The 12806-nt window shown below is 44.1% G+C and overlaps 1 protein-coding gene across 1 annotated transcript in view; it reads right to left on the reverse strand.

Annotated features, from left to right (window-relative positions):
• LOC140651107 (E3 ubiquitin-protein ligase RNF38-like) overlaps positions 1-12806 on the reverse strand; it is a 193854-nt gene that overhangs the window by 11885 nt on the left and 169163 nt on the right. Inside the window, 3 exon segments of the mRNA XM_072860208.1 lie at positions 2628-2734; positions 3883-4041; positions 7937-8107. Coding sequence (XP_072716309.1) covers positions 2628-2734; positions 3883-4041; positions 7937-8107 — 437 coding nt within the window.

A 12806-nucleotide genomic window follows, 5' to 3' on the forward strand; every position in this document is an offset into this window, starting at 1 on the left:
CTCTGAAGGGATTGTGGCCCAAGGATAAGTCCACGCTGGATAAGGTGCACCTCGAAGCATCTGTGGCTGTGGATGAAGTCCATGCTATGTTATGTTATGTTATTGATCCTTCTTAAATCAACAATTTCTAAGAATCAGTAAAAAGGTTAAATTTGAAATTAAGAATTAAAATTCAAAGTAAAGGAGTCAAAGGAAAGCTAATTGCACCACTTTTTGATACGTGCTGCATTGCATTTTAAATTGCATGTATATTGCTATGAAAACTCATACTTACAGTAAGGCTCAGTGTTATTACAGAAATTAATCTCTTGATAGCCTGCATCACAGTTAATATTAATATTGAACAGAGTTTCTGGTTTTAAATTTGACTTATTTAAATAGATAGAATATCAACACAAATAAACAACCCAAGTTCACTTAGCCCCCCAATAGAAAAGCATTCAAGCACTCGAATAGAATAGTTCAGTTGGAAGTGACCTACAATGATCATCTAGTCCAACTGCCTGACCACTTCAGGGCTGACCAAAAGTTAAAGCATCTTATTAAGGGCATTGTCCAAATGCCTTTTAAACACTGACAGGCATGGGGCATCGACCACCTCTCTAGGAAGCCTGTTCCAGTGTTTGACCAACCTCTTGGTAAAGAAATGCTTCCTAATGTCAAGTCTGATCCTCTCCTGATGCAGGTTTGAGCCATTCCCATGTGTCCTGTCACTGGATACCAGGGAGAAGAGATCAGCACCTCCCTCTCTACTTCCCCTCCTCAGGAAGCTGTAGAGAGCAATGAGGTAGCCCCTCAGTCTCCTTTTCAATAATACACATAACAAAGACAATTACAATATAGTACTTGGCCAACTTCCACATTGACAGCAGACCCAACTATACGTTCCCATATAACATGGATTTGGCCAGAGAAGAACCCCTTCAGATATAAAGGCCATTTTTCTGCTTTTTCTTTTAAGTTAAAAAAGCATCTCCATCCCAAGATAGTAATATGGGTCAAAGATTAATGCACAACCATAGAAATAAAAAATCCACAGCACTATAAATCTCATCTAATTAAATTAATCAGGAATGATTGTGACACACTGTCCCTGAGTAGACAGGCAAGCAGCTATAACATCAGTGCAGACTTTGTCAGAATGCACAATGAAGAGTTTAACAGCTTCACTGGTTATATAATATAATCCTGGTATAATATAATCCAGGATATAATATATCCTGGTGCTATTTTGATGCAAGTCAAACTGCAGAGTCAGAAGCTATAGATGTTGTGGCAAAACAACAAATGACAAAGTTGGATTATCTCCCTGTGTTGTGGTTTAGCCCTGGTCGGCAATTAAGTACCACACAGCTGCTCGCTCACCTTCCCCCCGCCCCGGTGGGATGGGGGAGAGAATCGGAAGAGCAAAAGTAAGAAAACTTGTGGGTTGAGATAAGAACAGTTTAATAATTGGAAATAATAATAATAATGAAATGTAATGAGAAGGAAAACCACAAGAGAGCGAGAGAGGAACAAAGCCCAGGGGAAAAAAAAACAGTGATGCAACCGCTCACCACCCACCGACCGACGCACAGCCAGTCCCCGAGCAGCGATCGCTACCCCCTGGCCAACTCCCCCCAGTTTATATACCGAGCATGACGTCATATGGTATGGAATAGCCCTTTGGCCAGTTTGGATCAACTATCCTGGCTGTGCCCCCTCCCAGTTTCTTGTGCGCCTGGCAGAGCATGGGAAGCTGAAAAGTCCTTGACCAGTGTAAACACCCCTTAGCAACAGCCAAAACATCAGTGTGTTATCAATATTATTCTCATACTAAAATCCAAAACACAGCACTATACCAGCTACTAGGAAGAAAATTAACTCTATCCCAGCCGAAACCAGGACACCCTGTCAATGACACCTTTAAAATAAATCCTCATTTTCTAAGCATTTTGTATTAATTTCAAAAACGGGACAAACAAAGAACAATAAATTCCATATCACGCATCGAAACTACAGCAGACAGGATCTACTTTAAAAGGTTACTGATAATCCCTTAATGCTACTTCTCCCATCCCTTCTCTTCCAGAAATGGTTAATCAGGTGCAGAAGTTTAAAAGCTGTAACAGATTATCAGTTCAGAAGAAAGAAAACCCCCCAAACTGAAAAACACACCCACACCCAGAAGGCTCCCCTCATTATGTTTCATTAATTAATTAAGAGTAAATTGATTTGCCTGGTTGTGGGGGTTTTTGGAAGGAGTGTTAGATCTTTATCCTACATAAGTAGACTTTAGGATGTAACCAAGGGTATAACTCATAACTATTATCCTAGAATCAAGTGTAACTGTTCTACGCTGAAAATCTTTAAGGAGATTTCAACAGAAAGAAGAGGCACAGCAGATCCCCAAACTACATTACCATCAAACTGTTCACTTGTACTTGCTTTTTCCTTGCTCAGGTATGTATGCTGTTCAAATAGACTGGAGACTTTAAATATAACTACAATTTTTCTTATTCTTTGGGATTGTCTGAACTGTCTGTACCCTGTGGTAGAGCCCAAACATAAAAAAAACACCATTGAGGGCATCAACTAGCTTACAGAGTTATTTAGTAGTCTACGAGTACAATGTGCTTTGGACTTACAGCACATATGGTAATAGGTTGGGATGGTACGAGTGTGGTGGTATTGGTTGCTGTGATCGGTATCTACTGCGCCCTGTGAGTCTTCGAGGCATAAAAGGTGGGTAAGGCTGTAAAAAGGAAGAAAAACTTCAATATTTTTCATGTCTTATTTAATAATGAAACTAAATGAAAAGTGAATGTTGAAATACATTTTAAATAAGGCATTGTCCAAAAAAATCCAGCCCCATCCAAGCCAAAAAATACCAGCCTTTTCAAGCAATTGTTTTGACCAACAAATCTCATCAGTAATATACAATTATACTATCCTGCAGGAAAAAAGTAACAATGCTAACCAGAAACCCTTGCAAGCTAGCTAATAAGCATTTTGTAAGGCTTAGACTATATACGGGCTGGTTTGGACAGGCAGGACTTGAATTGGTGAACATGCTGCAAACCAAAAGCTGAGGGCTTTTGGTCTGGCGCACTGCGCTGGCTTGTGCAGCTGGTTGGGTAGGAATGAGAGTTTTTAACAACATATATACAGGAGTTCTTTCGCTGGTATAAGCCCAATATCCATTAGGGGGCACTGCCAGGATGCTCCACAGCAAAACCACTTTAAATGAAGAGCAAGGTTTAAAATAATAAATAAAGAAATCACATTCAGAGTTGGGCTCAATTACGTTCACTTCTGGGAGGAGGGGCTGTAGCCTTTCAATGCATACAGATATAGTGCCTGAAGAGACATTCAAGTTTACAGCTTCAACACATTCTTTCCATAGGAGAAAAAGACTATTTTCCTGTTTTGATTTGCATGCAAAGCTCTTTAGTTTACTTACATAAGTCCTCAGTATGACTGTTTAAAACATCTTGCACTGTCTACTAAAATGGGAGCCAGTAAAGAATTGTAACTTAGACATAAATTGTATTTTTCTAAAAATACTCAATAGTGAAAAAAAATGTTAGCAGATTTTTAGAACCAAAATTCACACACCACTACTGAAATGATATTCAGAGGCCTTGAGACATTTACTTTTATGAAAAAAGATCGCTCAAAGATTTTGTTAGCATGTTTTCATTCTTCCAAGTTTGAGCCCTCAGACTATATGAAGTAAGTCTAACCGTAAAAACCAACCACCCTGACTTTCCACAGCTGCAGCCACTAATGAAATTCAATTGCAAAAATGCCATTTTTCAATAAAATGGTTATAACTTAGAGCAAAGATCAAGAACTTGAACTCAGCATGCATGAGAATGTAGTACAAACAGCAATACTTACAACTCCAAATGGAACCTCTTGGTGTAGAGGATCATGGGTTAAGAATTGGATAGGAGCTGAGGAAGTCAATGTTGGATGAGTTGATGGAGGGTAGGTAAAGCTTCCTATAGGAAGATGTTCTCCAAGCAGTTCTACTTCATTCTCTATCCTTTGAAGTGGCTAAAAGAAACACAGGGTTTGTTGTATTAATAGAAAACCAGTTTTTAAAATTTATTTTTTAATACCAAAAAACCACAACTCCAATTATATGTTCTGAGGAGTTGTGGAAATTTTATGGACTTGTACTGGGTATATATGGCAAGGTTTTGGGGGGGGGGGGGGGGCTGCAGGGGTGGCCTCTGTGGGAAGAGGTAAGGGGCTGCCTTGTGCCAGACACAGCTGGCTCAGCAATGGACCCACTGCAGGCCAAAGCTGAGCCAATCAGCAGTGTTGGTGGTGCCTCTGTGAAAAACTATTTAAGAAAGGGGAAGAAAAAAAAAAAAGCTGTATGGAGAGTAGGAGGGAACAAAAAAGAGTGAGAAACAGCAGAGGGAACACCAAGGTCAGAGAAGGATGAGGAGGAGGTGCTCCATGGCACCAGAGCAGATATTCCCTGCAGCCCATGGAGGACCCACTCTGGAACAGATTGATATTTCCCAAAGGAACTGTGGCCCATTGAGAACCCATGCCAGAGCAGATTTTCCTGATAGGACTGCAGTCCGTGAAGAACCCACCACACTAGAGCAGATTTTCCTGATGGACTGCAGCCCATCAAGAACCCATGCCGGAGCAGAGGAAAGGTGTGAAAAGGAAGGTGCAGCAGAGAATGACTGCTATATACTGACCATAACCCCCCACCCCTCCTCCCTCTTGTGCCGCTTGGGCAGGGAGAGGAATCTGGAGGAGAAGAACTACTAGTAGTGGATGAGGACTGAGTCAGGGATTGATTACTTGAGAGAATTTGACCCATACAAGTCCATGGGACCAGATGGACTACATCCAAGGGTGCTGAGAGAACTGGCCAATGTCCTTGCAAGGCTGCTCTCTATCATCTTTAAAAGGTTGTGGAGATCAGGGGGAGATCCCTGACAACTGGAGAAAGGCAAACATTGCATTCATCAACAAAAAAGGCCAAAAGGACAATCTGGGAAACTACAGGCCAGTCGACCTTACTTCAGTCCCTGGGAAAATCATGGAGTGAGTCCTCTTGGAACATATTTCTGGGCACATGGGAAGAGGGAACAGTCAGCATGGCTATATCAAGGGAAAATCATGCCAGATCAACCAGATTGTCTAGTATGATAAGGTGACTGGATTTGTGGATGAGGGGAGACCAGTGGACGTCATTTACCTCAACTTCAGCAAGGCTTTTGACACTACCTCCCACCAAGTTCGGATGTTACAGTCTGGATGGGTGGACAACCAGATGGATTAAAAAAATGTTTGGATGATCAGGCTTAGATCATAGTGGTTAATGGTCATACTCTACCAAGATGCTGGTAACAAGTGGTATACCACAGGGACCTATCCTATTTAACAACATTATCAGTCACCTGGAAGAGACAGAGTACTTGCTCATGAAGTCTACAGCTGATATCAAATTGCGGAGAACAGGTCCAGTGTAGGAAGGTAGGGCTGCCATACAGCAAGACGTGGACAGGCTGGAGAAATGGGCCAACAGGAACCTTATGATATTCAACAAGGACAAATTCCAAGTCCTGCATCTGGGAAGGAAGAACCCCTGGCAACAATACAGGCTGGGGAATGACTGGCTGTGAAGCAGCTCTGCTGAAAAGGCCAGCTCTCCTGGGGCCCTCGGTAGACAGCAAGCTGAACATGAGCCAACAGTGTGCCCTGGCAGCAAAGGTGGCTAGCAGTATCTTGGGCTGTATTAACAAACAGTAGCATAGCCAGTAGATTGAGCAAAGTGATTATCCACCTTCTACTCAACACTTGTTAGACCTCATGTAGAATACTACATCCAGTTTTGGGCACCCAAATACAAAGAAAAAAGACACTGTTAAAGTAGAACAAGCTGAAAGGAGGGCCACCAAGATGGTTAGGGGACTGGAGCATGTGTCCTATTAGAAGAGCTTGAGGGAACCGGGCTTTTTCTGCCAGGAGAAGAAAAGGCTTGGGGGAGGGGGGAAGGACACCTAACAGCGGCCTTCCAATACCTGCAGAGATTTGATCAAGAAGATGGAGCCAGGCTCTTTACAGTGGTGCATGGTGGGAGGACAAGAGACAATGGGCATAAATGAAAACAAAAGAGGTTCCAGCTAAATACAAAGAGAAGCTTTTTCACCATGAGGACAGTCAAGCAGTGGAACAGGAGCCTAGAGAGTTTGTGTAGTCTCCATCCTTGGAGGTTTTCAAGACCCAACTGGAAAAAGCCCTGAGCACCCTCACCTGACCTCATAGTTGATCCTGTTTTGAACAGAAGGTTGAACTAGAGACCTCCTGAGGTGTCTTCCAACCTGAATTATCCTCTGATCCTGTGATCCTATGATCCCTTTCATCAGACTGCATATATAAGGCAGCAACTGACTTCCTTAATAGAGGCATGTTCTCAAACTGAAGAAAATACTTCTACTTCACTACCATACGGAATAATTGAAGGCACACTGATGTATGAAGAATTAAGAAGTTTCTTACAAAAACAACTCAGCATTTCCCTGTGAAGCAAAAATCTTCATTATGAACACCATGATTTATACTTATAAATAATCTATTGCCATGTTTAGGCTAGATACATTATCTTGAAGCTATACTTTTGCTATTAGGAAAGATCAATTCAAATCTCAGCTCATTTTGGTCTCATTTTTCAGGAAAACCTTAACTCTACTGTTTCACTAATTCACCCTTCTTTTCCCAGTACTGAATTCCACATGCTTCAAAACAGTCAGATATGAAAGTCATCTTGTGGAAGCAAAGGAAAAGGAAAATTGTTTCCCATTCTGCTGAACAAACTTTAAATAGTCAGCAATTTTAAGGCAATAATTCTTCTAGTAAGACTTGACAGCAAAAAATCAAGCTATTGAATAGAGCTAAAAGTTAACAAGGGAGCCTATTCCTGAAGCTAAATTAGCAATCTAAGTTAGGAAAGAAGCCCTGACGTTTTCTGAGGGAAGACATCCTGATTGCCAGAGAAAACTATGCAGTACAGTTCCCCATGACTATAATGAAATTATTACAATAGTGCCAACACCTGACATTTAATACAGCAGTATTTGTTACTGCTCAAAACAGACTGAGCAGTATTTGTTAGTAATACTGAAATTATTTTGTATTTCTGTATTAATGAAATATTGATAGAGCTCCAAAGAAACAGGCACAAAGGTGCCTGGCAGAAGATTAGTAAGTGGAAATTACTAACCTCTGGCAGAAGATTAGTAAGTAGAAATTACAAAATGTAATTTTTTCCCTCGTGTCCAAAATAGCATCTTCTCTCATGTTTGCATAAGCCCTATTATGAAGGCATTAACTTTTCAGCCAAGTTTGTTTAAGTGAAAAGAGTAAATAATTTCCATAAGCAGGGGAGAAAAGAGGTTCCAGTAGGCCATAGAAGGTTTAAGTAATACTTTTCACACTAGTGTTTGGGGGGGGATACAGTGGTCACTTTAAATAAACTGTGAATTAATGTGGTAGAAGCATGCAATAGGAATAATGCTTTGTGCTTTCTGGTCTCTCTACAAAGTTTTTTCTCTGAGACCACTGCTGCACTACACTTAGGTCTCTATATTCTCTTTTACTTTCTGGAAGAACACCACCTGCAGAAGCAGTACATGAAGCAAACTTATGTCAGACTGACAGGAGTACAGGCCTCCAGGGAAACAGGGTGGGCAACAGCTGAGGAAATCTTAAGAGAATCAAAATGAATTTCAAAACAATACTTCTTTTTTTTTTTTTTTCTTCAGACTAAGTCTTGCTCAGGTAGCACTACTACAAAACCCTATTACTTACTCTAAATCAGATCCATTTGTCCTCTCAACCAGAATGTTATTAGAAGGACAAGAGCATTATTTGCTGATCAACCCCAAATATTTTAGGAGAGGGGATAAGAAGCATTACTTACTGAACGTGACTGCTGTGCTTGGAAGGGAACAAATTGCCCTGGAGGTGGCAGGTGAGACGGGTGATGCGGAGAGAGGTGAGGAGGATGCAAAAGGAATGGGTCGTTAGAAATCAGAGGTGGGAACGCTGCATATGGTACTGGTAGATGTTGGACTGAGCACGCCTGAAGCATCTGAAAGAAAATGAACATTTTTACATCTAGAGTGAAAGGAGATTATTAAAAGAAAGCAGTCCACTTACCCTTAGCTTACAAACACAACCCACACAATAATTCGTTCAGAAACTCAACGAACAGTGATTCTAGTACAGAACAGGGTCTAAAAGTGTGATGCTACCAGCTACACTTGCAAGGTGCAAAGGGCCTTTTACTTCAGATGAAGTGAATAGGAGTTGGGGGTGTTCACTCTGCATTATCAGGCACAGACTCCCAAGGGAGGGAGCAGGTTTACTTACCATAGTAGCTTCTGTTCTTCCCATATATTACATTTACAGACACATGCCAAGAAAACAAGCACTAGTTGGAATTGAAGGACTCCTAAATGTCAGATTGTGCCCTAAACAACTCTGTTGCCTGAAGTTGGGCCCCTTCTCTTCCTTCCCCTCTTGCTGGTACCTGCTGTCCCTTTCTTCTCTGTCCTGGGACTTCGAGGTGATCTGCTGAAAGAAAATGGTGTCCATCTGCCACAACTGCAAGGCTGTGGCTGTAACCCAAACAGAAGCACTACAGCCTACCTATGCTGACATCTCCCCCCAAACAGACCTCCCAAGGATCGATATAGCTGTCCAGACCTCAGGCTGCATGGAGCTCCAGTATCTGGAAGCCCCCCCTAGCACCTGAAGGCAGCGGTGGATGTCATAGCTGCATAAGTGTGCCCAGCTGGAAGAACTCTTCAGACAAGTAGCTATGTAACAAGAGGAGCTCAAGAGGCAGCACGGTATCTGGGAACGTGAGCAGGAGATTGATGCGTGGTATTGTGCACTGTCCCAGGCTGAGCGACAGCCCTGCCTTAAGGCTGTGCAAGGGGAAGGTAAGTGGAGTGACTACATCAGTGGACAAGGGAAGAGCTACGGATGTCATCTATCTGGACTTCTGTAAGGCCTTTTGACACAGTCCCCCACAACATCCTTCTCTCTAAATTGGAGAGATATGGATTTGATGGATGGACTGTTCGGTGGATAAGGAATTGGCTGGATGGTCGCATCCAGAGGGTAGCGGTCAATGGCTCAATGTCCACATGGAGACCAGTGACGAGTGGTGTCCCTCAGGGGTCCGTATTGGGACCAGTACTGCTTAATATCTTCATCAGTGACATAGACAGTGGGATCGAGTGCACCCTCAGCAAGTTTGCAGATGACACCAAGCTGAGTGGTACAGTTGACATGCCCGAGGGACAGGATGCCATTCAGAGGGACCTGGACAAGCTCAAGAAGTGGGCCCATGTGAACCTCATGAGGTTCAACCTTGCCAAGTGCAAGGTCCTGCACCTGGGTCAGGGCAACCCCTGCTATGAACACAGGCTGGGGGATGAAGGGATTGAGAGCAGCCCTGCAGAGAAGGACTTGGGGGCACTGGTGGATGAAAAGCTGGACATGAGCCGGCAATGTGCGCTCGCAGCCCAGAAAGCCAACCGTATCCTGGGCTGCATACAAAGAAGCGTGGCCAGCAGGTCGAGGGAGGTGATTCTGCCCCTCTACTCCCCTCTGGTGAGACCCCACCTGGAGTACTGCATCCAGCTCTGGAGTCCTCAGTACAGGAAAGACATGGACCTGTTGGTGCGGGTCCAGAGGAGGGCCACAAAAATGATCAGAGGGCTGGAACACCTCTCCTATGAGGAAAGGCTGAGAGAGTTGGGGTTCTTCAGCCTGGAGAAGAGAAGGCTCCGGGGAGACCTTATTGCGGCCTTTCAGTACTTAAAGGGGGCTTATAAGAAAGATGGAGACAGACTTTTTAGTAGGGCCTGTAGTGATAGGACAAGGGGTAATGGTTTTAAACTAAAAGAGGGTAGATTCAGACTAGATATAAGGAAGAATTTTTTTACGATGAGGGTGGTGAGACACTGGAACAGGTTGCCCAGAGAGGCTGTAGATGCCCCATCCCTGGAAACATTCAAGGTCAGGTTGGACGGGGCTCTGAGCAACCTGATCTAGTGGAAGATGTCCCTGCTCATTGCAGGGGGGTTGGACTAGATGACCTTTAAAGGTCCCTTCTAACCCAAACGATTCTATGATTCTATGAAGGTAAGCCTGAATTCAACCTCGAGCTGACTGACACAAGTAACTCACGAGATGAAGGAGACTGGACATTTGTCTCTGCTCGGGGTAGAAGGAAGAACCTTCTCCAATCCCCTGAAGTGCCCCTGCGTAACAGACACGATGCTCTGGGGTTGGAGATTGAAGAGCACGTGAGTAATGGACAGGATCCAGGAGAAGCTGACCATGCAAAGTTGATCCAACCACCCACCTGCATTAGAACCAGTGCCACCAGAAAAGCACGTAAGTATTAGTAATTGGGAGTTCCTTACTGAGAGGCACTGAAGCACCCATTTGCCATCCAGACAATTTCTCTAGAGAAGTCTGCTGCCTACCAGGAGCTTGCATTCGTGACGTCCCTGAGAGGCTGCCGAGCCTGGTGAACCCTACAGATTATAATCTGCTCCTACTATTCCATGTAGGGACTAATGATACTGTGACGAGGCAACTTAGAACCATCAAAAGAGACTATATGACCCTCGGAGCAATGTTAAAAGGATCTGGAGCACAAGTGCTCTTCTTCTCTACCCTACCAGTCAGAGGAAGGGGTTCAGGAAGGAGGAGACGAATTGAAGAGGTGAATGCCTGGTTGTGTGGCTGGTGCCATACTCGAGGTTTTGGCTTCTATGATCACGGATCTACCTTTGAGAAGCTGGGTCTGCTGGAAGCTGATGGGATTCACCTGACCAAGTGGGGCAAGAGGGTCTTTGCCAACAAGCTGACCAGACTTATAAGGAGAGCTTTAAACTAGATTTATCGGAGGAAGGGGATGGAGTTTTGAGTAACAGAGAAGAGCCAGGGGCTGCTGATGCATTAGGAACCAACAGGGAAACACCTGAGAAATGCCACAAAGGAATTAGGGCTTGTTCCTCCAAAAGGTGACATGGTCAACAGCCCAACTGAAGTGCCTCTATACCAATGCACGCAGCATGGGTAACAAGCAGGAGGAGTTGGAAGCCATTGTGCAGCTAGAAAGCTACAATCTAATTGCTATCACTGAAACTTGGTGGGATGAATCACACAACTGGAGCACTGCAATTGACGGATATAAACTGTTCAGAAGGTACAGGCAAGGAAGGAGGGGCAGGGGGGTTGCCCTCTATGTAAATACATGGATCGACTGCACAGAGCTGTCTTTGAAAAACAGCGATGAACAGGTCGAGAGCTTATGGGTAAAAATTAGGGGCCAAGCCAACAAAGGAAACCTCGTGGCTGGTGTTTACTACAGGCTGCCCGATCAAGGGGAGCCTGTTGAAGAAGCGTTCTTACTTCAACTATGGGAAGCATCACGCTCGCAGGCTCTGATCCTGCTGGGGGACTTCAATCACCCTGACACCTCCTGGAAAAGCAGCACAGCAAGCTATTGGAGTGCACTGAGGAGAATTTCTTAATCCAGGTAATAGACAGCCCAACCAGCAGAGAAGTGTTACTAGACCTGTTGGTCACCAACACAGATGAACTAATTGGAGAAGTCAAGATCGGTGGCAGCCTGGGCTGCAGTGATCATGCCCTGGTGGAATTCACAATCTTGAGGGATACGGGCCAGGTGAAGAGTAAAGTCAAGACCCTGAATTTTAGGAGAGCAAACTTTCAGTTGTTTAAGGAATTAGTGGATGGGACCCCCTGGGAAACTGCCCTCAGAGATAAAGGAGCTGAACAGAGCTGGCAGCTCTTTAAGGACGTTTTTCTTAGAGTGCAAGAGCTCTCAATTCCCATGTGTAAGAAACGAGGCAAGGAAGGCAGGAGACCAGCATGGCTGAGTAAGGACCGCCTGGTCAAACTAAATGGTAAGAAGGAAATGCACAGGCAGTGGAACCAGGGACATGTATCCTGGGAAGAATATAGGGATGCTGCCAGGGTGTGTAGGGATGGGATCAGGAAAGCTAATGGCACAGCTGGGTCTCAGTTTGGCAAGGGATGCGAAGAATAAGAAGGGCTTTCACAGGTATGTTGGCCAGAAAAGGAAGAAAACGTACCCAATTTTAAAAAGGGTAATAAGGAGGACCCTGGGAACTACCGAACAGTCAGCCTCATCTCTGTGCCCGGTAAGATCATGGAACAGATCCTCCTGGAAGATATGTCGAAACATGTGTTATATATAATAACCCAGACTCTCTTCCCCAGCATATTTTTTTATGTGCACTACAGGGACTTTATCCCCATCTACCATATGTAAAAGTTTTGATTGGGCAGGGCCAGCTCAATTGGCAGATCCCCTAGTGTTGACTAACCAGGTGGCCTTTGCTAAATGTGTATGCCAATGTTTGAACGTCCCACCACCCATTGCTCGCAGTGTAGTCTTTAACAGTCCATTGTATCGTTCAATTTTCCCGGAGGCTGGTGCATGATAGGGGATGTGATATACCCACTCAATGCCATGCTCTTTGGCCCAGGTGTCTATGAGGTTCTTTAGGAAATGAGTCCCATTGTCTGACTCGATTCTCTCTGGGGTGCCATGTTGCCATAGGACTTGTTTTTCAAGGCCCAGAATAGTGTTCTGGGCGGTGGCATGGGGCATGGAATATGTTTCCAGCCATCTGGTGGTTGCTTCCACCATTGTAAGCACATGGAGCTTGCCTTGGTGAGTTTGTGGGAGTGTGATAGAATCAATCTGCCAGGCT

Source organism: Ciconia boyciana, chromosome 4 (assembly GCF_034638445.1).
Source record: "Ciconia boyciana chromosome 4, ASM3463844v1, whole genome shotgun sequence".
NCBI classification, from domain to species: Eukaryota; Metazoa; Chordata; class Aves; order Ciconiiformes; family Ciconiidae; genus Ciconia; species Ciconia boyciana.